The sequence below is a fragment of the Ascidia mentula genome, chromosome 8, assembly GCF_947561715.1.
Source record: "Ascidia mentula chromosome 8, kaAscMent1.1, whole genome shotgun sequence".
Lineage (NCBI taxonomy): Eukaryota > Metazoa > Chordata > Ascidiacea > Phlebobranchia > Ascidiidae > Ascidia > Ascidia mentula.
This window is the reverse complement of record NC_138573.1, coordinates 7,206,191-7,232,899: the sequence shown is the minus strand read 5'-3', so window position 1 is coordinate 7,232,899 and position 26,709 is coordinate 7,206,191. Positions and strand designations below refer to the sequence as shown.

The window sequence follows — 26,709 nt, the reverse complement described above, 5'->3', positions numbered from 1 at the left end:
CACCAAAAATAGATTCACATTTGACCCCCCGTAGAAACGTGAAATGTGGGCCTGAAAACAACGTGGCCCTGGTCTACCAGTGTTATGCTTCCAACGGGTTGTAATCGTCACCTTTTTGAGATAACATATAACCCCGAACTTCACTAAACCTTTCTGTGTGAGTATATAATATTGTAATATTCGTTAGGAGTACTTGTTTTATTGCAGTATATACTTGGGCAGACAATGTCAAATTGCAACACATATGCCTTGACGGATAATTTACCACAAGACGAAGCGCCGCAAGACAAATGTGCAACACATTATTGGCGAAATCTACTGTACATGGGGAATCTTAATATGCAAGGAACACAACAGGCTCTGGAAACGGGACTGTGAGCAAATATGCATAGATAACTGTTGACACATGACAGAATGGCAGCCTTACTAAAAACTCCATTGAAACCTGAATGAGTTGGTTGGTGGCCAGTAAAGCAAATTACAAGTAGGTATGAAATAAATGCACTTTTATACAATCGTTTAGGAAAAAATACAGAATTATGATACCCATATAAGCTTGTCTACAGATGTACAAAATGGTCAATGTTGGGTAAACCAAAGCAATGTGCAGCAACCATCAGTAGTCATTTATTACATGCGTTCCTGTGAACAAATAAAAACATTTATTATGTACGATACAGGATGAAGGTAATAACATGCCCAGAGAGGTAGAAAAAATATTGGTTAGGTTACAATCCAAACTACTGTTGATTTGCATATCCTAAGATAAAGTAAATAAAACAAGTTATAAAAAAGTTTCTTTTGTCGACAATAATCATGGTTTGATAACTTACCGCCACATACTAAATTAAATACTTACAACATCCTGACATTAATCATACAGAAGCCATAACGTTTACACGTAATAATTTAGCATGAATTATGTTTTGATGAAAACAACATCAAATTCATTACTTATTTAAAGCATGTTATTTTTCCATGCCTTATTTGTTATATACAAGAAGTAAGCAGATAATAAACAAATAGTTTAAAACCTTCAGTTTATTTTCAAGCTTAATTGCGTCCTCTGCAAACTTCCTGATTCCTTCTGCCAACTTTTCAACAGCCATTGCATCCTGGTTATGCATGTATCGAAATTCAGCCTCATTAAGATGTATCTGTTTAGAAGAAAAAAAAAATATTTTTATCCTGCGTTGTAAATTGGAGAAGAGTGTTACCTTGGGCTCTGAAGAGCACGCCTTATCTTTAAACAGTTGTTGTACAAGTGGTTGGTTGTCATTTTCCATTTGCTCCAGCAGTTTAGGTCTGCATTAACATACATACTTTGACTGAACATTTACTGTAAGTCACAAATCCTGTAAGAATTGACAGCTTACGATATGGTGAGAAGATCACATCCCGCCAAAGCTTTGATTTGGTTCGTGTTGCGGAAAGAAGCACCCATGACAACCGTTGAGTATTTATAGGTTTTGTAATAGTTGTATATCTTGCTGACACTTATTACACCTTCAACATAATAAACCATGTTAAGACCCATTTACTCGATACTTGTTCAAACTTAATGTGAAAGGTAAGTGAAGCATGGCAACAATCATGAAAACAGCTTTTTTCAGACAGGGAGACAACAAAAGAAGGGTCTTTTGAAATTACTGGCATGACAGACCAAGCGTAAAAAAAACCCAACAAATATAATGCCACTTTAGTTCACAATATAGCAGGAATTCACTGTGCAGTGTCTTGACAAATGATTCTGCCACAACATCCTGCCTGTTTCATGATTAGTCACACCGAATTTTGGTGAATGAGCAATAACATGGCAGTAAAATTGTCACGGAAATTACACAGGTGGCAATGCAACATTACCTGGGTCTTCCAAAAGTCCGTACTCTTTTTGACCAGTATTTTTTACATACCAGTCATAGATTCGTCCAACAAATGGAGAGATTAAAGTAACACCCGCCTCAGCACATGCCACTGCCTGCAAAAACATAACCATAAGTGTTACAAAAATCGTTTGATTTTGGCACATACTTATTTTACCTGTGCAAATGAAAACAACAGTGTCATGTTGCAATGGATTCCTTCTGCCTCCAGTATCCTAAAAACAAAGGTCATTTTTGAAACAGGAATTTGTGCCCAAATTTTAAGGAATGTTAAAACTTCTTCAGAATCTTAATCCAAAATATGTAAAAGCAAATTACTCAAAAGTAGCTACAAAATAAAACGCACTTAGCAGCCTGGACTCCTTCCCAAGTTGTGCTGAGTTTAATAAGAATGCGTTCTTTTGGAATTCCAGCTTCTTTATACAGCCTAATAAATTCTTTTGCCCTTGCCACAGAGCCAGCCACATCAAACGATAACCTGAAGGTAGAAAGTAAATTATTTTTGTAAGCACAAAATGTGTGTTCATATAACTATAAACATAATTTCAATAAATCTAAAAAATATTGTTTAAAATCCAGAAGTAACCGTTACCTTGCATCAACTTCAGTTGAAACACGCCCAGGCACAATCTTTAAAATTTCCTTTCCGAAGTTTACAAACAGCTTGTTCATAGCAGCAGTTACTTGTTCATCAACTTTGCTACAAACACAATTAAAGTTTTGCTCAAAACTGCTTTTAAATGCATACTCAAAGTTCAATACTTAGACTTAGCCTTTCCAAATTTAATAGCATCTTCCACCAAATCATTATACTCGGGCATTTGAGCAGCAGCAAACAACAGGGATGGATTTGTTGTGGCATCTTGAGGTTTGTACTTGCCAATGGCTAAAAAGTTCACAATGTAATGTGAAGAGAAGTGTTTGCATTACGATTTATCAAATCCGTTTTCATTGTGCATTACTAACCTTTGATGTCACCAGTGTCAGCAACCACAGTTGTCAATTTCTTTAAAGCTTCTGTTACAGATGCCATTTTCAATGAATGATGTCAATTTATATTAAGACAATATAGTTTGTAAAAACCTATTAGGCTACCTATAAAACCCAAACAATTTGATCGCTAACTTTCTGGGCAACAATTTTATTCTGTTGAAAACATACGATAAAACCACGTAACAACCCAGTACGTTGCTTTTACTGACGATTGCTGAACGTTTCTGCATGTCATCGCACACAACCGGTAATCAGCGTGACTAAGCGTACTGAACTGACCGGCCAACAACTCTCGACGCCAGTCGTTACACGGCAAAAAAAGGCATCGCTCTGTGTGTTGTGGGCAACATGTTTGTCGTATTATACAAACAATTATTATCATCGTACAAAGCCGGATGGTAGGGTAAAAGCGTTACACTATTGTACGTGTTTTTTTAAGTCCGGTTACATGTGCCCATTTTCTACCTTACAAAGTGTCAGTAATTTTCTTGCCGGAAAGACTAGACTTGTTTTATCTTAAAGGGTGCCTCTGTTACACAGCAATTTACTGATTTAACCATGGCATAAAGTATCAACTAGCAACATCATAATTTCGTGTTGACAGTATCATTACAACCAGCAAAAGTCTGCCTCCTGTCTGTCACATTAAAATGACCCAAGGTTTTATTCATAGGAAATGAAATTAGCAACATGTTTAAAACTCACATATGGAAAGACGTTCCAAAGAAGTCCTGACCTTTTTGCATTCATTCCTGGATTCTACATGATCATGCATGGTAAAACTTTCATCATGCACAACATTATGTAAATGATGTCGAAATAGTTTGAAAAAGCATACTTTAAAACAAATAAGATGAATTTATGACAACACAATAAGGTGAACAAAATATCCCGGGGTATGAGAACAAAATCATTTGCAATTATGTGGTTTGTTAGGAAAAAATGTAGGCACCAAACTTTAGAAAACAACTTTAATCAGTGGATTTTTTGAACTGCATGTAAAACTGTTTTTTGGTGTTTACAGGCACAGGCTTGTCTGCAGGATTTTCGGTCTTGGCTTCTTCGCTTCCATTTTTGTTTCTATCTAATGGAGAGCGACTCCTATCCCGTACTTTCGGGGTTTGTTTTGCAACATCACGCGATCTTTCCATTGTGTCTTTATTTGGCAACGGAGGAGTCTCATTTGGTAGGGAATCCTGTACAAACAACAATTGTCAAGAACTTCCACGTTAATCACAAAATTGAGCAAAACTATTTGTCGTCAAAGCATTTTTGCAGTCTAATTTAAATCTTCACAGTTGTACAAAAATATTGTTCTGCAACCAATATTTAAGATACATACGCTTGGAATTATCTGATCTAAAAATACTATTTACTTCAGTTAATTGGATTGAAAAAGCCATTTATTTACAATCAACCTGTTGTCTACTGCTAAGTGAGACATTTTAGAATTCATGTCTTGTCCGAAAAGCAGATGGTAGGTTTTAGATACCTGGCAGCCACAGTAGAAATAAACATTGGTATATACTTAGTTTATCTGCAATTTTGCCTAATTTGCACAAATCAAAGGCAAGTATGCTTTATGTTTTTCAATAAATCAGTGCTTTAGGTGAAAAAGAGTTTGGAAGTGTATTCCACCATCCAGAATTAACCGAGTCCAAGCAAATTTGTTTAACAAACCAAATCTGGACTAACCAAGTTCTAGTGTATATTTGTTACAAACCTGAGATTGAAAACCAATTCCCTCATGGCGCTTTGTCTTTCCTTCAACAACTTGGCTCATTGTGGACGTATACTGATTTTCCAAACCTTTTGCCAAGGTGGTCTCCTCTGCATCACTCCTCGTTTTTTTCAACCAGACATTTGTTGCTTCTTTGTTTTGAGGCTGTGCATGTATTTGTTTTTAAAAAAAATCACAAGTCACATTTGATATAGTGCCAGATTTTTACAATGCTTCTTCATGTGCAGTGTGTAGTATTTCAATCAGGACTTGTATTCAACTACAAAACAAAACATGTAAAAACTCTACACTAAACCATTTTTTACAGTGACAGAAAATAGCCAGAGCATCTACATAAGGTTCACAGGCTTCGCAGCCAAGGCATCTACATCAGTTTTTAATTAAGCTATACAGCACTAATACTGATTCGAGCAAAAACTAGACTTTTATAACTTCTACATAGAATATCCATAACAAATTTTTAAATTATATAAATACTTTGTTCAAATGAATAAAATTTTAGATGTTTGCCAATGTAACAAAAATGAAAAGTTACCCTTCAAAAAATTATATTTTATTAAACCTATTTGCGAAATACCAAGCTCTAAATACACAACAATTGTCATTTGCAGAAAAATACTCACTTTTTTTCCACCAAGCAATCTGATAAACTTGTCTCTTTTTTCATCATCTTTCATAACATTGTCCTAAACACAATAATAGCTTTAAAACCCTAGTGCCAGAAAAGGATAATTTTACCTTTGTTTGATCGACTGTTTTCAGTTCGTCGGCTGCCTGTGTTGACATTGCACATGCACATTAACTATAGAAAAGATTTGCACCAACCCAAGATTACAAAACACTTTCTGAATGTGATAAAATTAAAGGTAGTTTTAAGCTATGTTAATTACATTTCAAACACTGGTGTAATGTAAAGTCATGTATACAGTTGTTGTTGTCAACGAAATTACAAGTTTTGGTGTTGACAAATTCCACGCAAAATACACTAGACACGCATGACTACACAAAAAAGACAACATAATTCATAGAGATTTTTTATCAACGATTATGAATTTACAACTTTTCACGATCTTTTAAATATATTTGACTGCATTTTATAAACAGATTAATATGTTATTAATAAGTACATTCATATGAAAGAAAACATTTATAGCTTGCTTTTGCAAACAACATATGGTCAGAAGGCTTTATAGATGACTACAGACGACGTTTCTTTTTCGTTAAAAATGTGGTAATTTTTCTGCAGAATGACAGTTATTCTTATTGACTAAACTTAGGCAATAAGCCAGTGGTTTCAACCTTATTATTCCATTGACCCCTGTAGCACCACGCATGTTCCCCAACTTAATTCTTTTGGAACACAGACGGATTTAGGCTTTCCTGCAGAATTTGCACAGTCTTCTGGCATCCGGCTCGACGACAGACTTTTTTCATTGTAACTTGTTAAATACCCGTTTGCACTTTACTCTGACATTCTTTCATTTCACTTTGCCACACAACTAACCAACTGGCACGCGGTAGAAGTTATTTGCTCGGTCACTGACGCGCTTGGAACAATTTAAAGTTACGCCACCTGATATTACAACGTGTCTTTCAATTATTGCATAAGTCTGCTCACGGAGTCCAAATTAAGTAGTCTACACAAAGAACACGCATAGCAGACTTAGTTTCAGTCATAGCAGCCGGTCGAACTTATAATTGAACGCTGCACCCCCTCAACTGACATTTAAAGATCAATTCCCCCAACGGAAATTCCCTGGTGCGCAATTCCCCTTGTTGAAAACCCTTCCATAAGCATTGCTGCTTGAGTTTATGTGTATTTAAGTCTATCAACAAACTATTTGTATATACATTCCATATAGAGTCACAACACGACTTTCATGGAAAGTCCAAAAACTCTCACTAAACACTAAAATTATGTGCTTTAAAGTAAAAACATGGCACATTTTCCCAGGCCTATTGCAAATGCGTAAATTTTTAAAAAAAATTCTCTGTCCCATAGCACGGGAGTTCAGTTGCCGCGAACTCCTGACAATGCTCTGTGGACCCCCGGTTGAGAAGCACTTTATGTAGTCTAAAAAGATGGCGAGTGCTAGAGGTTTTATCAGATCTATAAGGAAGTTGCAATACCACTTGGACTTATGGTGTTTAAGAGTCAACTTTGAGGGAAATTCGTCTTGTCATAATTCGATACCCTTTACTATTTTGTTTAAACTTGTTCCATCGAAACCGCTTTCCACTCCTAATACATTTACACCAAGTCCTTCTGATGTCTTCTCTAGTTATGTCGCTTGCGTTACATCTTTCAACTTTCTCTGCTTCTTTTTGGTCTTCGTTGTTGCGTAATCGCATCATTGATCTTTTTATCACTACTTCGTATTTGATGTGCGACTCTTTCCACAAACAAACATATCGCAATATTTGATCTCACAGATCAGTCCAAATCTTTGGTCCCAGATCAATTGTGGGTCGTGGCACCTGCAGTCAACTTGGTGTTAGACTGAAATTCGCGTGTCTTTTCTTGATGTTGGATTTGTGGAGATGCAAGACCATCAAATCTTCAATCAAAACCATCCGCGTCCCTTCAACTTGCAATTTGTACCTGTTGATGTCAGCCGGTGCGGCAAGTATAAGGGCACTTACCAGTATATGACATAATTGTTTGCCTTGAAAATTTTTTTTTAACGTAGGCCTGCCCTAATTCTGTGGGTGCTTAAAGTAAAATAAATCAGAATAAACATGTATTCTGCAAATGTCTCCAACGTGTATAAGTTGCAGTACGATAAAATAAAAATATGTGAGGTACCCTATTAGGATTACAGGCTTGCTGCGTTGCAAGGTATACAAAATTTTAAACTAATTTGATTTAAATCCCAGGCCAACTCAACACTAAAAAGACAACGTGCAAATATTTCATTTTTATTGTCTACTGAGTTCTGTACGCGTACTTGTGTGCGTGAAAGTGGTTTCGTTGAACTCGTTGTTAGCATTTCTCCAGTTGGAATGAAAGGGAAATGTGTGTATTGACGAATGTACTTTGTAGTTTAGGATGATAAGAATGGACTACGGCAAGGCACGGCTACGCAGAGTGTGGACCTCCAGATTGCAGAATTGCAATGCGGGCCAGGCCACCCGAAGTTTTTTTTACAGATTGAAAGCATATTTTAAGCACTGTTACTCAAGTCAGTTGTCAGTACAACCTCGAGGCCTATACCTTAAAACTTTTCTCAGATATTTTTTAGTTGGAATTTTTTTTAGCTATTTGTGCTGGCTTGATTAAAACACAATTTTTTTCAGCATGTCAGATAAAGTAACGATGATTAAATAATGCCAAGGTAAAGGTTTATGTTTATTTAGATGTAATGCATTTATCCAAATGTTAGTTGTGTTATAAGTTGTTTTGTCCAGGAACTTTAATAATTTAGAAATGGCTGAACAGTGTGCGTGGGCTGTGAAAAATGGAGATCTTGAAGCATTGCAAAATCATGTGTCTGATCCAAATGCTGCCTTCAAGGGACGGCCACTTCTTGTATCTGCTGCTGACTATGGGCAGACCGAAATTATGGAATTTCTTATTTCCAAAGGGGCAGATGTAAATATTGCCGATAATAATGGAATTACTCCATTGCTTGCTGCAATCTGGGAAGACCACATAGAAGCTGTGAAACTATTGATAAACTCAGGAGCTAATAAAACAGGAAAAGGCCCAGATGGCACATCCTATCAAGAAGCAGCAGAGTCGCCAGTGATGAAGCAAATATTGAAATAACATTCTGAATAGAATTTCTTTAGAATATACTTTTCAGCAATCAAATTCAAAGTGTGCATTTTGCTCTTTTGTGCAGTTTCGAGATAATCATGTCTCTTAAGTATTTATTTGGCAGCATGCTAATTGGCAAGTTCCACTCATATTGTAATTAAATTAAACCAACAGTTTGTTGACCTTAATCACTCAATATTGACATTTTTTTTATTTTCACAATTACAATTTTATGCTGATATGTTGTTGTTTGATGTTCCATTTTTTGTAACAAGTGGTTTTTGAGGTATTCGCAACTAAAAACTTGAACATTACCGAAAAATTAAAAGCTTGTGTATAGTATGTATAATTTAAATAATGTGTGTTTTGTGTAAATATCAGTAAGGAAAATATGCTCCATTTTCAAATGAAAGATGTTTGAGCTAAAATCTGTGCATTCATGTATATTTTAAGCTTTGTTATGTTAAGGCAGTCAGCCTTTCATTCCTTCCTTTATTACATCCTGGCCTTTACAATTCTGGAAAACCATTGTAAGCAAGCTATGTGTTGCCTTTCCATCGTAATCTGATTCAATGCGTAATCTTACAATGCATTATATAGAGAATAGGAATGCAGTATATTTAATGTGCTGTTTAATCCTTCAGCAACTTTTCAAACATGATGAACGAAGGTAATACGAATATACAATGTTGGTTTATTGCTTTTATTGTGTATACCTTTAAACAAAATTTTTGCTGATACAGTTTAAATATAAAGTACAGCCTGTACTTTTGGTACAAAAAGCATATTCCTTTTGTTTCATATTTTGGCTGCGCTGGTTAGTAAATAAAAAATAGTTTTTTTTTACCTCCAAAGCAAAACTTAAACACTAAACATAACAATTGTTGATTAAAAAACAATATCCTATCAGTCTTATGTTAAATCTGATTGACGGATTATGTCTTTTATTCACAGTTGCACTACCTTTTTATTTTAAAATGTCATTTCAAACATGATTTATCAGATGACCAAGAAGAATGCTTGGAGGGACTGTCAGAGGCCGTATCAGAAGCAGTTTTTCAACGTCAAAGTGATTGGAATCAAGAATATCCGCAGCGGAAGAGAATTGTTGAAACACAGCCCATTTATGAAGGTATAGACCGATAGCCTGTTTCAAATTTTTTATTTGCTTCATGATATGTCACTGATATATATGCTTCGTGGCAGGTGACTTTCCTAGAGGCAACACTATTCCACATCAGGGGGGTGCTGAAAACTGGGTTGGTGACCTGTCCTTGCCTGGTGGTGGAATAGGACCATGGAAAGAACTAAACCCTGTGCCATACAGGGAGCGCTCACCTGAGCAGTATTTTTCACATTCTGAACCTGGAAGACCACCAGTTCAGTTGGATGTTCGAAGGGTTTTCCAGTCGAGTAACAGTGGGTCTTCCGACTACCCAGGGTTTATATCGCAGAGACAAGTCCAGCGTTACAATTGGACAGACACAAACATTTTAGGAAGAAACCAAGGCCAATATATGCACCATCCTGAAGAAAGAATGGACGAGCGTTATAAATTTAACCCCAGACAACGTTACTCAGACAATGTGCATCAAGAAAGCAGAGAAGGCCCTTATAGCTATGCAGCTGTTGGGACCCTACCACCACCTAACTACAGACGACAAAGACCATACAGTCCAGAGCGCTACAGGTTGGAGCATAAAAGAGCAATTACCCCGAGGTAATAACTAGCCATCTTATGTATTAAACATTGTAATCTTACCACTCTTCTACAAATTACTATGGTGGCAAACATGTATGTGGCTATTGTTATTTCACAAGCAATAATTCTGTGTTAAAATGCTAATAATCTTTGTTGACTTTTTTCAGATTAAAGGGTAGGCAGTCCCGTTCTAGAGTTGTTCAACGCAGTGAAAAACCTCTTCCCTTTGAAAAGTTACTACAAGATCACCAAAGGTAAGTTGTATAGTCACATGTAAACATTTGAATGTTGTGAAGTAGTCTGTAACAGTTGTAGCCAGGGCATCGATTTTTTTCTGCGTGTCGAACATCTTGAGAACAATCTTCTGCAGGTCGAATAGTAAAAATGTCGTTTCTGGTAACTAACACATGAGAACGACCAGGCTTATTTCGATTACAGGATTCTTGTACTTGCCTAAGTTTGAAATACACGTTAATGACAAAGCAATTAAAACCTTGTATGTTGTAGGCTGCTATGTCTCTTTTAAGGTTCGATTGAAAGTAAAACAGTACTAGTTTTGTAACAATGCAACGTGTTTAGCAACAATGCTCCATGTTCGGTAACAATTGTTCGTTTGACACGCTTATTCACTGAACGGTAATGCAAGTGTTGGCTGGGTTTTGCATGGACTTTGTCCAAAAATTTATTGCGGTTGTGTTTCTTTACCAATCTAAACAAACAAATTTATTCACGCCGCCAGTGTCGAACAGTGGCGTCGCATGTCGAACACTAAGAATGGCGAAAAAGGTATAAATCGACACCCTGGTTGTAGCTATCATGTGTCCCAGTTGCCCATACAAGATAATGCCAAAGCACATGTGGCATCTGGTTTGGCAATTAGCAACATCTGGCTGTGGCAATGGCTGGTTTTGTGTGGTCAAAATTAGTATATATGTCTGTTTAAAAGGGTGTATATCATATTACTGTTAATAAGGCGGTCCATCTGTGTTAGCAAAAAAAGGAACACAAATGCAAACAAATACACATGTTTACCCTAAATGCCAATATCACTAGATAATATTTTAACAACACATTTTTTTTAAAAAAAGTGTGTAGGAATCCAATGATTGATGAAGGCTATGTTCACCACAAAGTGGAAATCTTGCTTGTCTCTGTAACTGACAAGATCAATTTAAAGTCTTACTCTAGCTGTACTGATAAACCTATTAGGTCGAAACAGTGGCCCTTTCTGTAGCTCACTATGTAAATGCTCGCCATTTTAAAACACCTTATTCATAACAGAAATCAAGTGAGCTCCAGAAATATTGCTTCAGCAATTCGGAATCGTATAAATGAGATTTCCCCTCCAAAACCTTCCCCCCATCCCACAGAAACAGAAACAGAAAAAGGTAAAATTGGGTTTAGGCTTACAGTTCTATAATAATTGGTAACTATGGAAGTTGGTTGACTGCTTTTGTTTGACTATCTGTAATTTGTATTTTTTAACTTTTGCTTCTATTTAGCCAAAATAGACATTGGTGGAAAGAGCATTCCTGTCGATGACATCAAAAAGGCACTGAAGGAACAGATTAAGTCAAGACCTAAGATGCGATCACCAGACAGAAAAAAATACAATATACAACCTAACCACAGTCAACAGGGTGCAATTGTGGATGCACTAGATGTACAAAAAGTTGTCTCCGACCCTGCTGAAAAAACAGTTGAAATCAAACAAATGGAGCCAAAAATCTTGTTTGATCAGCAAAGAGTTGCTGCTGACCCCACTGAAAACAAAGTTGGAATCAAAGAAATCAAGACAACAGATACAGTTGAAAAACAAAATGTAGCCCCTAACCCCACTGAAAAAGTGGAAGTTGAAATCAAACCATTCGAGATAGAAGATACTAATGATGTACAAATGGTTGCTCCTCACCCCACTGAAAATATAGTAATCGAGAACAACCAGCCTGAATCAAATGAGGTGAAAGCGATTGAGGAAATTATTGTGATACCACATGAAGAAGACCAAGAGGAAGTGAAGCTGATTGAAACATCAAAAGAAATTGCTCTTGAACCTGTGGTTAAAAGTGCAAAACATATTCCAAGCAAAGAAGAGCTTGTATCTGATGATGTAGAAATTATCGAGGAAATTATTGAGGTGATAAATCCAGTAGATGAGAAAATGGGTTCTGACCAACCTCTTACACATGATGCTAATATCGCTGTTAAGGAAACCAACATTGTAGTTATAAGTACTGATCATAAAGAAATGGACAAGGAATTGACAAACATGCAGGTTGTGTATACTGCCATATGTTTGTTTTTAAATATTCTTATTGCTATATTTTTTAATAGTCGGAATCACAACTGCCAAAGAAGATTTTAGATGTATCTGAAGCAACAAACGGGAATGACACAGAAAGTAATGTAGTTTCCGCCAATGATGTCAATGAAATTGAGAAGGATCCCCGTTTTCTTACTCAACCTGACTCACCTGAAGCAAACATAGAAATAATAACTGAGGAAATGGAGTTGCAGTTAGAGGTGAGTAGCAGACACTTCATCTGTTATCAAAGTTTTGTAAATATTTTAAACAAAACTTTGGTTTAATTATTAAGGATGTCATGCAGGATAGTGATGATGAAGAGCTTCTCAATTTGCGACTTCTTGCTCTTTCATCTGCCTACCGTCACAATGTTGACATAGTGAACAAAGACACAAAGGTTGCTGCTAAGGAAGACAACAGCAAGGAAGCTAAGCCTAAAAAGAAGAAACCAAAACAAGTAAAATATTTTAAGTGTTTTTTGTTTGGTAATGTGCACACATGTAAAATGTTATAATAACATTTTTGTTCTAATTCAATTTTAAAGATAAACTGGTATTTTCTGCTAAGAGTTTGTTTATAAACCTATTGAACCATGGGTTTTTTGTGTCATTTGTCTGTCATTGACCCAATTTTTTTAGAAATGTAACAAAAAATAGTTCAATTTGAACCATTTCTATGCAGAAAAAGAAAGAAAAAGAAGTGGAGGTTAAAAAGCAAAAGTCTCGTTCAAGGTCAAAGGAAAAGACTCCAGCAAATGAAAAGATCAACAGAGAAAAATCACCTCCTATTGCTAGCAGAAGAACCCTGCGTTCATCAGTATCAGTAGTGAGCAAAAGTACTACATATCCTACTCGAAAAACCAAAGAAAAGTCATCAAAGTATGTATTCTATAATGGAAGTTGTAACCTTGTGGAGTTTCTTTCAATGGGTTGTGTTGACCAGGCCTAAAGACCTGCGGGATCCAAAAATTCTAACCTTGGGAGCGGAGATAATGAGAAAAAGACAACAGCAAAAGAAAAAATCTCTACGTGAAATAAGGCAAGTTCTCTAATAGTTGGATTACCCAGTGAACTAAAACCTGTTAAAAAATAAAAATCAACCTCTTTTTCATGCAACAGAAATCTTGATCCCGACGAAGGCAGCAAACAATTTATTAAACTCATGGAAGACAAGACCCAGAGAATTCGCAAAGATGTTCCTAAACCGTCCATAAATACTAAGAAGGTCAGTTCACATGATCACATTTACTCGGATAGAGAGACGTTTAAGATCATGAGCCCAAGTTTTGTTTACCGTTAAACTTTACATACACTGGGTAAACGTGGTAATTGCCAGAAAGTTAATGATTTAATTGGCACTTCAGTTACAGCCCAAACCTGATAGGGACAATTATGAACAAGTAGAAATGGAAATGGATTCTGAAAATGAGGATACAAAAAATTCTGCCACCGACACACAAAAACCTCTTGACAATTCAGGTAGTGGGGCTAAAGGTTGAAATGCAGTTTTATTTTGTGTAATTCTACAACCACATAATTTATTAGTGAAAGGAAATGCAGAGCTTCATCCCCCGGGCGTTGACATTAATTTGGATCACACACCCTCACAGGAAAGCATTTGGAATTTACTTGACAGTCCTATAATGCCCAAAACACAATCTTCAGAACCAGGTACAACTTGCTAAGAGAAGACAACACTTCTTGCAACAATATTCTGTTATACATTTTTAGGTGTTTGCAGTAGCTGTTTTTTCACTAAATAATTCAATGACCTTAAATTTTAATTATTTCCGAATACATTCTGCAGAAAGCAAGAATTCCGAGCTGCAACCTCCTGGCACAGTTTTGAGTTTGAACCAGACTCCAACGCAGGAAAGCATTTGGAGTTTACTGGATAGTCCTCTTGCGCCCAAAGCTCAAAAAAACATTTCAGAGTCGATTTCCAAATCCATTCAATCTCAAGTGCCAGATACTTCTGCAACAACAAACACCACGGAAAGCAAATTACAAAAAAGCGCCATTGAGAAAAGTGTCCCATCGCCGGCGGAATCTGTGGATTCAAGTAATGAGTTTCAGCATGCGTTCGATCCACCAAAACTGCCTTTTCCAATGGAGTCGATGTTAGTTGGTGAACACTCGGTGTGCATTGATATGGCTTCCAGCAGTGACATCAACCACCGCGATAAAAATGTCGACACTGTTTCGCAAGCCGTGGTAACTGGGTCAGAAGCCGGCACTGTTGGCGGTGTAGGAAGTCAGACTGATGGTCAGCCAATCCCAGTTTCGGTGAGCAGAATGGTCATTATATTTTGCTGCTTTCTTGTATCTTCGTGTTATGTTTTAAACCTGTAACGTTTACCTATCATTATGTTGGTGAAACTATGTGTTTTTGCGTTCTTTCGAAGCTCTATTGTAAGTTTAGCGGTTTCGGAATATTGCATTAACGCCAAGTGTATGCACAACAGATCAAACGATTGTCCACTGAAAGTGCAGACGAGCTGAGAGAACGTCTGCTGCAGGAAATGTTGACAAAGCGTTTACAAACGCGCAAAGCGGGTACGTTTGCTTCCTGTTCGCACGCATTTCTAACATCAACTACTGTGACACAGAACCAAACTTTTTCAGAATCCGCAAAACCCATACCAACACTAGAGCCATCTCACATCAATCCAGTACCGCCACCACCTCCGGCGCTCATTGTACCATCTCACCTCATTCCCACTCGCCCGCCGATATTTAGCATACCCCCACTTACATCACCCTCTCTTCCGTTCCCCCAACCTGTCCCCGCTGCCCCAATTTTGCTACCACCAAGCATTAATCCCATCCCTCAACTGACTGCTCAGTACACTCCTCTACACATTACGTTTTCGAATACACCATCCTTTGCCTCGACCTCACAGCTACCAGCGTTCAATCCCATAGTGAAATCTGCTGTCAAGGAAGAAACCGGTCAAATCCCGTCTCAACTGGATGTCAAGTCTGCGCAGCCGATTGCGCGTTCGACCAAGAAGCAATATCTGTACAAGGCACGGCGAAAGTGCAAGATGGCGGTCAATGGCAGAAAAAAGCTACAGAAGGAGATCAGGATACACAAGCGCTTAAAACGCGACCCACTGAAGTTGCTGAAGCTGGAAAAAGCGTTGCAGCAGACACAGGTGAACGAGCGTGTGGCTCTTCGCAAGATGAAATTGCGCACTTTGCAGCTGAAAGACGCGTGTAAAAGCACTTTAGAAAACATTCCGTCGCCTAAAGAGGAACCGATGATTTCAGACACAGCGTTTCCCACTTCCTTGCATTCTGTTAAACAAAATGTTTACGCCAGCCTAAATTCTAGCCAATCTGATCAGAAGCCCATTATTAAACAACACCTTAATGACGAATCCAGTTATCAAGCTCCTACAGCGTTGTTACATCAGCAAACTGTTACCAAAGGCATTGTAACCCCGACAGCAATGACCAACCTTGTTGCCACCATCAAAACTGAACTCGTGAATGAGACAACAGCAAAACTTAATACAAACGAAAGAATTTCACCCGAGAAGAAAAAACAAGAGCTTCCTTCGCCGATGAAAACAAAGCTTGATGTCCCCATGCTCACTATTAAGGTCTCGCCGTCGGGAAAAACCGTGCAACAAAAGCCTGGCTTCAGCGATACCGGCGATGCTGCAAACCCAGAAAGACGCAAGTCCGTGTTCAATCGACTTGGTAAACGTACGTCATCCACATCTGAGCCCAAATCATCGGGGGTCATCGACCTCACTATGTGGACGGATCAGCCTAAACCGCCAGCGAATGATACGCCCAAGCTAGAAGGCTTGGACGACATGCTGAAGAGAATGAGAGCTCAAACCTCCAAGACTGTCCAATCGGTACCCGCTCTTCCAAAAAGTGATGACCCAGCGCCGCAGAAAAATTCAGAAGGGAAAACACAACCGAATAAAGTTACTTCTTCTACACCAGAAGCGATTGAGCCACCTGTTACGACAAAATCATTGACGACCAGAGCCGTTTCCAGCTCCGCGCCAGTTGTATCCTCTATAAGCCAACCGCAAAGCAAAACTACAAGCAACAAGAATGGGAAGCCAGCAAGTAGTCCAACAAAAAGCTCGAACCAAAAACCAAAGAGCAGCCCTCCAAAAACTGCTACCCAAGCGCAGAAGAGCAGCTCTGTGGCAAAGGTGGGCCAGATCTCAGCTTCCAAGGCTGGCAAGGTCGATGCTGGCGATATCGTGGATAAAATATCGCGTGTTGTGCAGTTGCTAAAAACCGACAAGGCGGAAATTTTAAAGTTGCGAGTGCACAAGGAGTCGAGAACGAAAACAGTCGAGGAATGGAAAGCGGAGGCCGCCACATTGAAACGAAAGTTGTTGTTGCTTGAAACTAGCATTGAAAAGGAGACCCACACCCTGGGTTTAATACATGAGCGACTAACCAAGCGGGAGGAGAAAATGAAGCTGCGGATGCGACTGAAACAGAAGTTTCTTAAAAGTCTCAGGCAAAGTAGTGACGCGAAAACATCTTCAGCGAAGCCACCTCCCTCACAGCCGGCCTCCGCAAAGTCCTCAGCCCAAACGAATGAAAGCAAGGCCAAAGACAAAATTTCGCGACCAGTCGTTCCGCTCTCCGTGGGCAAACAAGGAAGAAAAAAGCGAAAGTCAGCAACGTTGAACAAACCATCCTCTGGGTCCAAAGGTCATGAACCTTCTCCCAAGGTCCCGAAAAAGACGCCTGCTTCCACTGCAGCATCGCATTATTCTTCTGCACCCAACAAGCCTATAACCAAGCAGTTGGTCATTCCAAAAAGCGCCATCACTTCGTCCAACGCTGCCCCTGTTCAAACCACAACCGCCAGGGCTAAGGCTCTAAAAACGCAGGCGCTCAAAAAGTCGTCGATGCAAGTTCAGTTGATGAAAAATCGCCTTGAAGAAAAGGCTCGACTGCTGGTGCAAGCCAAGGCCTTGCAGAAGGAGAGAGATCGCCTTGGTACGCAGATAGACATCAGACAAAGGCAGTTAAGTCCAAAGAAAGTGGTTCCAGCGTCAGTTCCCAAGCCGAAGACAAACCCGAAAAATTTACCAGATAGAGCGAAATTAGATGCCAAGAAGAAGGTAACGGTTAATCCAAAGCAAAAAGATAAAGCACCAGTGACGAAGACAAACCCGCCACAAACCCAATCCACGTCGGGTTTACCCAGCAAGACCCGCGCTCAACGAACTACCGTCGTAACTGGTCCTAAAACAGACAAGTTGAGACCTGGCGCTTCCAAAACAGAGCCTGTCCAAGTTGACGCGGACAAAAAGCAGACGGCTGGAGTATCTCCGTCAGTGGAAACAAAAGGTTAGTGCAACAGTTTTTTGCGGCGGTAAATCGGCTGTAAAGCGTTGGTTTTATCAGTTATGCGGTTGATGTCATTTGCACAACACAAGACCTTAACTCAAACCATAACAAGTTGGTGCGTGATGATTATAGGATAATGGCAGATAATTGTGTTTAAACATTTCCTAGGCATTAAACCCCGGTGTGAAAACCACAATGGCACATTCAGTAATTTCTTTTTCGTGGAACCATCAGTACATATTTGTTAATTGCGACCGCGGTTTTAAAGGGTACTCATGCTCAACCATTATCTTTTTTGCAGATGTGGCACCAGTCACACCGACGCTCTCGAAAGCTCGAAGAACATCCCGAAACTCTGCCGGTAAGTGATAAATGTCAAGCATGAACCTAACAGCTGGGTTCCAACTCTACAAAAACTTTCCAATTCCCCAGACGGCGACACGACTTCAAGGCGCCGAACTTCAGTCTCAGAATCATCGACATTTGCAAACGTGGTGACGGATGAGACGAAAGACGTGGCGCAATCGATTGTTAAAAGCAGTTTTTCGCCTGATCAACTCGCGCCCTATCTGATAAAGGAGGAATCCGGAACTGCTGTTACTCGCTTTTTTACAGTTCCAGGTGAATAACATCCCGTAATTGCGTTTTTTGGTCTGTGATTGACGGGTTGTTTTGTAATTCGCTGCAGTGCAAATTGATTGATTACAATTTTGGAGAACAGTCAGTACAAAACAAACCTGTTTTCCAACCAGCAGTCAGTGCCTAAAAGCTTGCTGCAACATGCAAAAACCTCAAATTTTACCAAACACGTCAATAGGTCACGGTTTTCAATTTCGCTTATGTTTTTAGAGTGTCTTGCCAAATGGAATATCAACGTGGCAGAGGCGGCACACCACAGCGGGGTGACGTCACGCGCCGACTTGGGAATTCCGCCTGTTTTGCAGGTGTGCCAATCAGTGCTAAATCCTCATTGTGTTATCATAAAACGCGTTCTGTTTTAAGGGATTGGAGTCGTACGAGTCGCCACTGCGAGTTTTCCGTTCTTACCGTTTTAACTCATTTCTCCGCACCCAAGAGAACGTTTCCATCGCTTCACACACTTTTTGCCACAGAATCGAACCGCGTCGAATTTTCTGCCGGTAAGACTGAGCATAGATTTTATTACAGGCCACCATGACTACTACTTTGCAACGGAACAGTGCGTTACTCGATAGAAAATGCAGTAATTTTGGATTCTGGTTTCTTAGTTTTAAAGCTTTTGTATTGTCAGCGATTGCTGAGATTTGCGGGTCTTTGCTTTTTCGTGGAAGCTATGGGGTTTTGCCTTCTTTTTCACCGTCATTCTCCCATTATTGTAAACTAGTTACGCTCTGAATGGTCAATGTTTGGATGGAAAATGTAATGCTCAACACCTTGATGACGTCACACTCAACTCCAATGAAGTTTTCCTTGATCTTCTCTCCTACTGTCCATCACTGTTAAAAACAAAAGACGATCAACCCGTAAAAAGCTCGGATTCTCGTTCAGTCCACCTGGACGTAAGTAACATAAACAACGCTTTTAGTTACTACACGAGTGTTGTTTTTAGTAGGTGTCTGAATAATACACTTTATAAATCGACGAGCGAAGCAAGCTTATAAATTCTTTTAGCAAAAATCGGTGCCTGCCTGATTTTGCTACCAATAGTACTTAAAAAATAGCTTTTGTACAGATAACTTTTGTTGTACAGATAAATATTGCAGTGAACGCAGTTTAGCCGTTCTTTGTTATAAAGTGTAATATCCATTAAAATTTCCTATTCCCAAGGCGGCTGAAGCTGTGGTAAGGAATTTGTGTGGTCCCACCTCGATGACGCTGGACGAGAAATGCATTCTGCTCGTCAGCCACATCAACAACGAACTTTTGTGCAAGGTACGTCCGCGCTTGTTTGCCGTCCTTTATCACAGCAATATTTTTTTGTACGTCTTGAAGATGCCTCACACAACACACCTACACCGTCGAGCTGTCAAACCCGGTCAGAAAACCAAGGACGAACCTGAAGAAGATAAAGACGAGATAGATGTTGATGGACAGGGTAGGGTTCTCAAAACATCTTTTTTAAGCATCCACATGTGTTGACATGTTAAGCTGCATGGTTTTGTATTGAAAGCCAAAAATATTTTGAGACAACACTATTATTATTAAAGTAAAATTCGTCGTTGAAACGCTCAAATCCCATTTTACGTTAGAAAGCTTTGATCTTCGCCAGTGCTGTCACCGTTTTTCATATCTGAAGGAAAAAATCACATTCATGTTGGTTTGTAAATGTAAGAAAGTGACTTCAAACCTGCACACTTACATTGAAATGCAATTGTAAAAATACAAGTACAATATATATTGTAAACGAAAAATGATGTTATTCACAGCGGATGTGGAGTGGCTTAACGATCAGATTCATGACATCTTCTCGTACGAATCAACGGGACCCCGCTATTTCCTCACGGAAGGCGACGAACACAGGTCTGAACTCGAGCGTCTTCATAAAATACTCGACAACAACCCTGATGACGTAAACGTACGGATTCAACTGGCGAAAATTTATCTCGTTCCCACCGACAACGACCTTGTTTCAATGGGCAGAAGGTACGTGTTTTTTGTTGTTTGTAGATTGGCAAAAGTTAGTTGGTAACCGACTTTTTTGTTACTATGCTAACACCGCACATGTTGGCATATTTGCAAACTGTGTGCGCATTAAAGTTAAGTGTTCTGAAATTTGGCAAGATAACTGTAGGTACATAAGCTTTTCGCATATTTATCTAATTTTGGCGAGTTCCAGTCTTCCAAACACGACCACTGTCCACTGTGCCAGGATAGACATAACCTTACCCCCAATTTTTTTTAACGTTTCAATAATCACCAAAAAACAACCTACATTTGTCAGTCTCGACCACGCCTTGAACATCCTCTGCCTGGGAATCGAAAAGGACGAACTGTCGGAAAAACTTTGGTGCGCCTATCTCCCTTTGTTTCGTCACCATCACCATGGCGACCTTGAGAACAAAGAAGAGCAGGAAGACATTATTGATCAAGTGTTGCTGCTCCTCCCCTACTCCAAGCCAATCTGGCGAGAGGTAAAGCTTTAAATATATATGATCATGTGTATTGTTTGGCCGTTTATCCGTTCGTTTGTGACTGCACAGTATAACGGTTGCTTTGTCGCATAGGTTCCTAATATGCGGTGTGTCAAAAAAAAAAAAAAAAAAAAAAGGATCATTTTTGCGGGTGCGCCGTCGTAAAAATGTGGTAAGGGATAAATGCGTCACCGTCTCGCGAAAGTTAGGAACGACTGCTTTATCGGAGTCGCAAAATTCTCCTGTCATTGTCGCAAAAAATTTCTAAGGAAAGGGGTTCGTAACCAAGGATCAAAAACGATAAATGCAAATTTGCACGAAAACAATTACACAATGCTGTTTCCAGGTGATGAAGTGGAATTGGTCGTACTCCAAACTGGACGGGTTATACCAACAACTCATTAACAATCTCATTCACCGATACGAGGTTAACGATGAAGGTGGGTTACATTCCGTTCGTGTTTCAATTTTCCATACTCATTCAAGCGTGACAGTTTTTCACCCAATGTTGATCATTGTTTTCTTGTTCCGTAGACGATAAACCGCCCGCCTTGGCAGAGACCGCTGAGTATTATTCATCGTGGCTTGTCTGCTCGATAGTAGAACGTTGTCATCTTGCTCAACTCGCTGCCGGCCGTGACCAAGCGCTCCACACCCTCACAGTAAATATTCACTTTTTGCTCCATTGTTTCTCAAACATTCCTTAATTTGTTTTGTGACGTAGAAAACGCTGAATGATCTCGACTCAGTCAGGGAGAAGCTTGTTCTATCAGTGTCCACGAATGATGAACAGCAGACAACCTTAACCCCCTTCCCACTTACGCAAAAAGACAACTGCAGTCTGAGACTGACGTATATTCACGTCGTGGAGTTCGGGGGACTCCCTGATTGTTTTTATGACGACAGTTTAAGGTAAAAATTGGCTCGAAAAGTGGCGCTGCGTGAACTTCCCTCGTGGATTAGACGAAAGCGTTAGTTCGTAGTTAGCTTTGGTTAAAAAGGAAAGCATAGGCTAAGTTGTCTACCTAAATGGTGCAAGTCACAGCGGTTTTGAAACCTTTTCGATTTATGATTTTATTTTTGTCGATTGAGCAGGGAAACTAAAATCTTACAAAATCCTTGTTTCCAGTGACTTGGAACATGGACTGAGCGCTTCCGGTCAAAATATCAATCTCCCGTTTTCTCACGTCAACCGACTTAACAACGACCCTGATCAGCTTCGCGAGCTTATTAAAGGTAAAGTATGTGTATAATGAACATCTCAAACTTCTCTAACCACCAATCCCGATCGTAGACTCACTGTTGTGTTGCGATGATCCGTCCAAGCCGCCGGCTGGCAACATAATAAACTGCCTTCCTCTCTATCGCGCCCTGGTGCAGCTAGAGGCGTCCCTGCAGCGTTGGGAGGCGGTCAGCATCACTTGCAAGTACGTTGTATTTCATCATTGCGCAATAACCATGTAGATGTAGGCGATTTGATGCCGTGCGTCAGGACATCGTGTGGTTTTGTCCGTTGTGTGTTCACGAGCTGTAAGTTGGCCTCCGCGGTGGGTGTTCTGTATGTCCACTGTCAGAGGGGGACATCTTATGATGTTTATGGCATTTGCCAGTATGGCGTGCTGCCATAGTATCACAGTCACGTCAATTACACGAACAAAACATGTTTACCATCGATTCAGACGATTGGTCGAAATGGTCCAGTCGAAAGATTCGGTCGACATGCGTCACACGACAGACGTGTGGTACGTCTGGATCGACTCGATCCCCGGCTGTCAGGATGCTGTGCTCATAACAAAGGTACGCGTAACCCTTATGTAATATATACATTGCACTTCAATGCGTCGATATTTAACATCAACATGCTTGTGCCCAGACTTTCGATCGTGCGGTAACTGCTTGTCCGTGGTCAGCCAAACTCGCTTACATGGCAGCCATGTATCAGCTGCACTGCGACAGTCCTGATTTAGAAGCTGCCTTGTTGTACATGGAAACGTGCCTCTCAACCTTCTACGACCTGGAGGGTTTGTTATTCTAAACCTAATTATCGTTAAACGACGATTATGCTTGTAGCTTATTTGTTTGTAGAGGCCTGTTGGTTTTTGAGCAGGGTCGAAATAATTTTTGATGCTTAATGAAAGGCCCTTGATGATGTAACTGTTATATTTTGCAGTGTTAATTATTCATTATTTTTTGATGCGGTTTAAAGTTAAAAACCCTATCGCTGATTCAATTATAGCAAACTTGCAATTGATCCAGATCAGTACCAAACTCACTGATAATTTTATGCGAACTAAATATCATTATAAGTGTTTGACTCTGCAGGTAAAAACGGTCTCTCCTCCACCGAACTCCACGCCAAGTTCAAGCAGCTACTTAAGCATGACGCGCCGCTGATTGGCGAAAATCAGAATCCAACCAGCGTGGTGAACTCCAAAAGTTTCCTGCACGAAAAAGCTTACTTGTGGCTCGTCTACTGGTAAATTTGGGCCGTGTGAAAAATATACTCTAAAATGTACAGCGAACATGTTGCTTACGTGACGTTTACAGCTTGTTGACTGAACTGTCTGGTGGAAATTCAATTGAAGTGTACGAAGCAGCTGTTCACAATGTAGCGAACGAGGAGGGCAGGAAGGCGGTCTGGCTCCAGTAAGTGCTCCTTGTAATAACGTGTATTTGGTTGTGTGTAAATTTGTTTGCCTTATGTAACGGAAATGCGCAAGACTTGTGCCGGAGAAATAACCCGTCAGCTTCCAATTATTCCACTCCCATTTGAGCACAACACAAATGACTAGAATCTATCAACATTCACATACTTTTAAATCGAAACAACAAAATATATTTTTTTAGCTACCTCCTCTACTTGCGTTCCACTGCATCGTCGTTAGATGGCTCTGGTGTGCCGACGACCAGGAGCGCACAGATCGAGTTGATTCAACGTCGCATGAAGTGGATACGTAACATGACATCAGTGGTGCGAAGATGCCTTCAAGCAACATCATGCAAGCGCAGTGTCGAATCACACTCCTTCACCGATTATTCTTTCCATAACAAGGTAGTAAACATTATCGTGTTTATTACTGTACTAATCATATTCAGTCAATTCAAAACCTGCTAATTGCTAAAATGATTCATAAGAATCGACGTTTCTGTTGTTATTTAATCGACTTTCATTAGAACTATGCATGTAAATGCATACATCACTGTAAATTTAAAAAATATAAAAAAAAACTTTTTAATACTCACAGTGATTTGATTCACAGTTTGCACTTAGTTTTAGTCATCAGAGAGCTTTTGAATTGACTGAACATTGTGTCTGGCAGCATCGGCAACACGTTGGAGTAATGATAACGATGTACGTGTGTGTTACAGGTTGCTGACATCTACCTGACCTGTTTCAGCGGGCGACAGAAGAGCGTCGCACTATCTATTCTTACCGATGCAATGCCAACCAACGTTCCCCTATTGCTTAGGCAAGATGACATCGCATGATAGTCATACTTTATGTTTCTTAACATAGTAATCACTGCAATGCACATAACACCTTAGCTATAATACCTTTTGGACTCGTATAGGGCCGCCGGGGAGCATCTCCAGAAAGGTGACAACGCGTCTGTGATAGCCACCCTCTGGAGAGTGACGTCATCTTCCAAGTCACGTGCCGGCTGCCACGACGTCCGCGTCTGGAAAATGTAAGTTGCGCTCGGTTCCGACCCAAAAACATTTGTTCGCAATTTTTGCGTGAGAATCAGAAACGGTCAACTGTATACGTATGTTCATTCTCAACAGAGCGATCGGCGCTTATCTCGCTGAGCGAAACTATAAAAAGGTAACTGAATTTGGGATTGTGCGGGTGTTATGTACATTACCATTTTCTCCACTGCAGCACAAGTGTTGCCACTTTTAACGTGTTTCTTTTCCAGGCGATACGTCTCTGTCTCCGCTCTCTTGCCATCATGCCCTACTCCTACCGACTCTGGCGCGACGTAAATATACACTTTCCTATAGGCTTATTTCCTTAAGAATACGTACGCTATAAGCTGAGTTCCTTTGCAAGAACTTCCAATTGTAACCTTAGTGCAGGAAGAAAGTTAGTGGAGTTTCAAGGCAGAGCCAGGGTTGATTACTTTGTGCAGGCCAATAGTACCTTTAGAGCAGCCAGAAGTTAACTAACTAACAGACCAGAGGTTGATACTGTTGTGACGTAATTTTCGATCCATCTCGAGGCGTCTATGCAGGTGTCGGCTCTCCTCGCCCTCCACGGGAGCAAGAAGGACATCGAAGCTGCAGGAGTGAAGTGCCAGAAGATGCTTGACCAAGACATCCGAACGTTTGTCGATGAAAGTCCCGTCGCCAACTTGGTAAATTTACACCGTGTGGTTACAAACTCTACTGTTTGGTCACAACATCTAACGCCGAGTTGGCTGTAACTATAGATATCAAGCTACAATTGTGGTTTATTACGAATATTGGGTGTTATAAAGAAAATACAAATTTTTCATAATTTCGAACTCTTGTCCATTATGGCAAGTTCCAAACAACGTGCTGGCGAACTGAATCTTAATACTTCCGACGTCGACCACATTTGCTCTCCACAAAGATTACTAGCAAGTTCAATTTCTAATCGGTGTTGTGGTCCAGAAAGCATTATGGTTCGACTTGAAACTCATAAGCCATATTCGCTGGAACGGAAAATATCTCTTGGCAAAACTAGCTTATTATACAACATATGTACCATGTTTTAGCTGACAAAGTCTTACTGTGGCATCTTATGCACGTGATACTTTTTTTATCTTGTTTAACGTAATAAATTTTATTTTCTTTCAGGCGTTTTGCATTTGATCAATAAATACTGTGCTCAGTATTTGTTAGCTGTTTAAACTTAATGGGAAACTACCACTACTTTTAGCCAAAATTTCCGTTTAATTTAAAGTTTTTTTTTTGTTTATTTGTGCTTACTTCTATACACTATCCCGCTTCACTGTGATAACGTATTGTATAAAAATTTCGTCGGTTTGCGAAAGGTCATGCATGTCCAAATCTTCTTCATTCGATTCTGCGTCAACCTCTGGAAGATTAACCAAGGAATCAAAACCTCGAACTACCAACAGTCTAACATCATCCGTTCTTCTCCTAGAATCCAACGTAGTCGCTTCCGTGTCCAGTTCTTTACAATCAATTGGCCAACAATGCTGGCCAGCTGTCTGGTGTTTTCCGTCGACGATGTGGATCATTGCAGTTCTTTTGATGACTTGGCATCCTTTTATGTGTTCCTTATGAGAGAAGTCTTTACCTCGTTCAATCTAAAGCCATTTGCGTTTTGTTTTTACTTCACTAATAGGCATTCGGTCGAAAGGAATCAACCTCGTCTGGATATTTTCTTCTGGATTCGAGTTAGGGAGTTTCGCTGTTGTTTTCCGCACTTCCGCTGCCGACACATTTTTGTTCCCTCCCGTACAGTCTTTTTATCGGTCAAACTACGTGTGCTACTCGTGTGCCATACTTTTTTTTACTTTGCGTGTACTTTTTATGTTTGTCGTGTTTCCCGCGCGGGTGTTTTGTTGCCTTCTAACGATTCTTTCACATCGTGTAAACAATAAAATGTTTTGTTCGGTTTTCAAAACTGCTTTCAAAACCTCTTGGACAGAAATATTTTTTTGCGAATTCCAGAGACTGGTGGTAGCCTACCACGGTAATGGGTAAATTGTAACATATGACGCAGGAGGTTTCATACTTTCGTCGCATGATAAGGCAGGATTTCCCCACTGTTTAGTTCCTTAATCACATATGTCGTACCGAGATCATTTGGTCCGCAGGCAAATAGAGGCTATAGATATATCTTTGCTAAATAAATTCTGAGTTTAGGCGTTTGCGTAAGT

General features: G+C 39.7%; 4 protein-coding genes across 7 annotated transcripts; 2 read left to right on the top strand and 2 right to left on the bottom strand.

Annotated features, from left to right (window-relative positions):
* Positions 1 to 185: 185 nt before the first annotated feature.
* LOC145910249 (transaldolase-like) lies at positions 186 to 2,989 on the bottom strand. Of its 2 annotated transcripts, XM_082997307.1 has the most exons (10): positions 2,850 to 2,989; positions 2,646 to 2,769; positions 2,476 to 2,583; positions 2,230 to 2,361; positions 2,041 to 2,098; positions 1,864 to 1,978; positions 1,377 to 1,506; positions 1,218 to 1,305; positions 1,035 to 1,157; positions 186 to 642 (listed from the first exon to the last, which is right to left on the bottom strand). In XM_082997307.1, the coding sequence occupies exons 1-10, from the start codon at positions 2,914 to 2,916 to the stop codon at positions 631 to 633; spliced, it is 957 nt and encodes a 318-aa protein (XP_082853433.1). In that variant the 5' UTR covers positions 2,917 to 2,989; the 3' UTR covers positions 186 to 630. The 2 variants fall into 2 exon arrangements, with proteins under 2 accessions (XP_082853433.1, XP_082853432.1); XM_082997306.1 differs by having other exon boundaries at positions 1,035 to 1,305.
* Positions 2,990 to 3,537: 548 nt separating this feature from the next.
* On the bottom strand, positions 3,538 to 5,464 carry LOC145911842 (uncharacterized). The gene is made up of 4 exons (XM_082999280.1): positions 5,356 to 5,464; positions 5,241 to 5,303; positions 4,600 to 4,761; positions 3,538 to 4,072 (listed from the first exon to the last, which is right to left on the bottom strand). The coding sequence occupies exons 1-4, from the start codon at positions 5,401 to 5,403 to the stop codon at positions 3,848 to 3,850; spliced, it is 498 nt and encodes a 165-aa protein (XP_082855406.1). The 5' UTR covers positions 5,404 to 5,464; the 3' UTR covers positions 3,538 to 3,847.
* Positions 5,465 to 8,005: 2,541 nt separating this feature from the next.
* On the top strand, positions 8,006 to 8,972 carry LOC145911531 (myotrophin-like). Its single transcript, XM_082998915.1, has one exon. The coding sequence runs from the start codon at positions 8,045 to 8,047 to the stop codon at positions 8,384 to 8,386; it is 342 nt and encodes a 113-aa protein (XP_082855041.1). The 5' UTR covers positions 8,006 to 8,044; the 3' UTR covers positions 8,387 to 8,972.
* Positions 8,973 to 8,975: 3 nt separating this feature from the next.
* On the top strand, positions 8,976 to 26,406 carry LOC145911529 (uncharacterized). 3 transcript variants are annotated; one of them, XM_082998913.1, is made up of 41 exons: positions 8,976 to 9,047; positions 9,381 to 9,509; positions 9,584 to 10,097; positions 10,247 to 10,333; positions 11,361 to 11,467; positions 11,582 to 12,354; positions 12,414 to 12,602; positions 12,677 to 12,841; positions 13,066 to 13,262; positions 13,327 to 13,422; positions 13,503 to 13,608; positions 13,748 to 13,862; positions 13,929 to 14,054; positions 14,191 to 14,669; positions 14,849 to 14,939; positions 15,009 to 17,723; positions 18,025 to 18,084; positions 18,156 to 18,344; positions 18,573 to 18,667; positions 18,726 to 18,862; positions 19,087 to 19,261; positions 19,530 to 19,634; positions 19,695 to 19,797; positions 20,129 to 20,345; positions 20,644 to 20,833; positions 21,180 to 21,273; positions 21,368 to 21,495; positions 21,558 to 21,745; positions 21,963 to 22,069; positions 22,128 to 22,260; positions 22,513 to 22,630; positions 22,707 to 22,854; positions 23,156 to 23,309; positions 23,381 to 23,479; positions 23,681 to 23,885; positions 24,203 to 24,303; positions 24,406 to 24,522; positions 24,620 to 24,659; positions 24,754 to 24,816; positions 25,069 to 25,191; positions 25,968 to 26,406. In XM_082998913.1, exons 1-41 carry the CDS (start codon positions 9,035 to 9,037, stop codon positions 25,977 to 25,979), a joined length of 9,003 nt encoding a protein of 3,000 aa, XP_082855039.1. In that variant the 5' UTR covers positions 8,976 to 9,034; the 3' UTR covers positions 25,980 to 26,406. The 3 variants fall into 3 exon arrangements, with proteins under 3 accessions (XP_082855039.1, XP_082855038.1, XP_082855037.1); XM_082998912.1 differs by having other exon boundaries at positions 12,689 to 12,841; positions 25,069 to 26,406; XM_082998911.1 differs by having other exon boundaries at positions 25,069 to 26,406.
* The last annotated feature ends 303 nt before the right edge of the window (positions 26,407 to 26,709 follow it).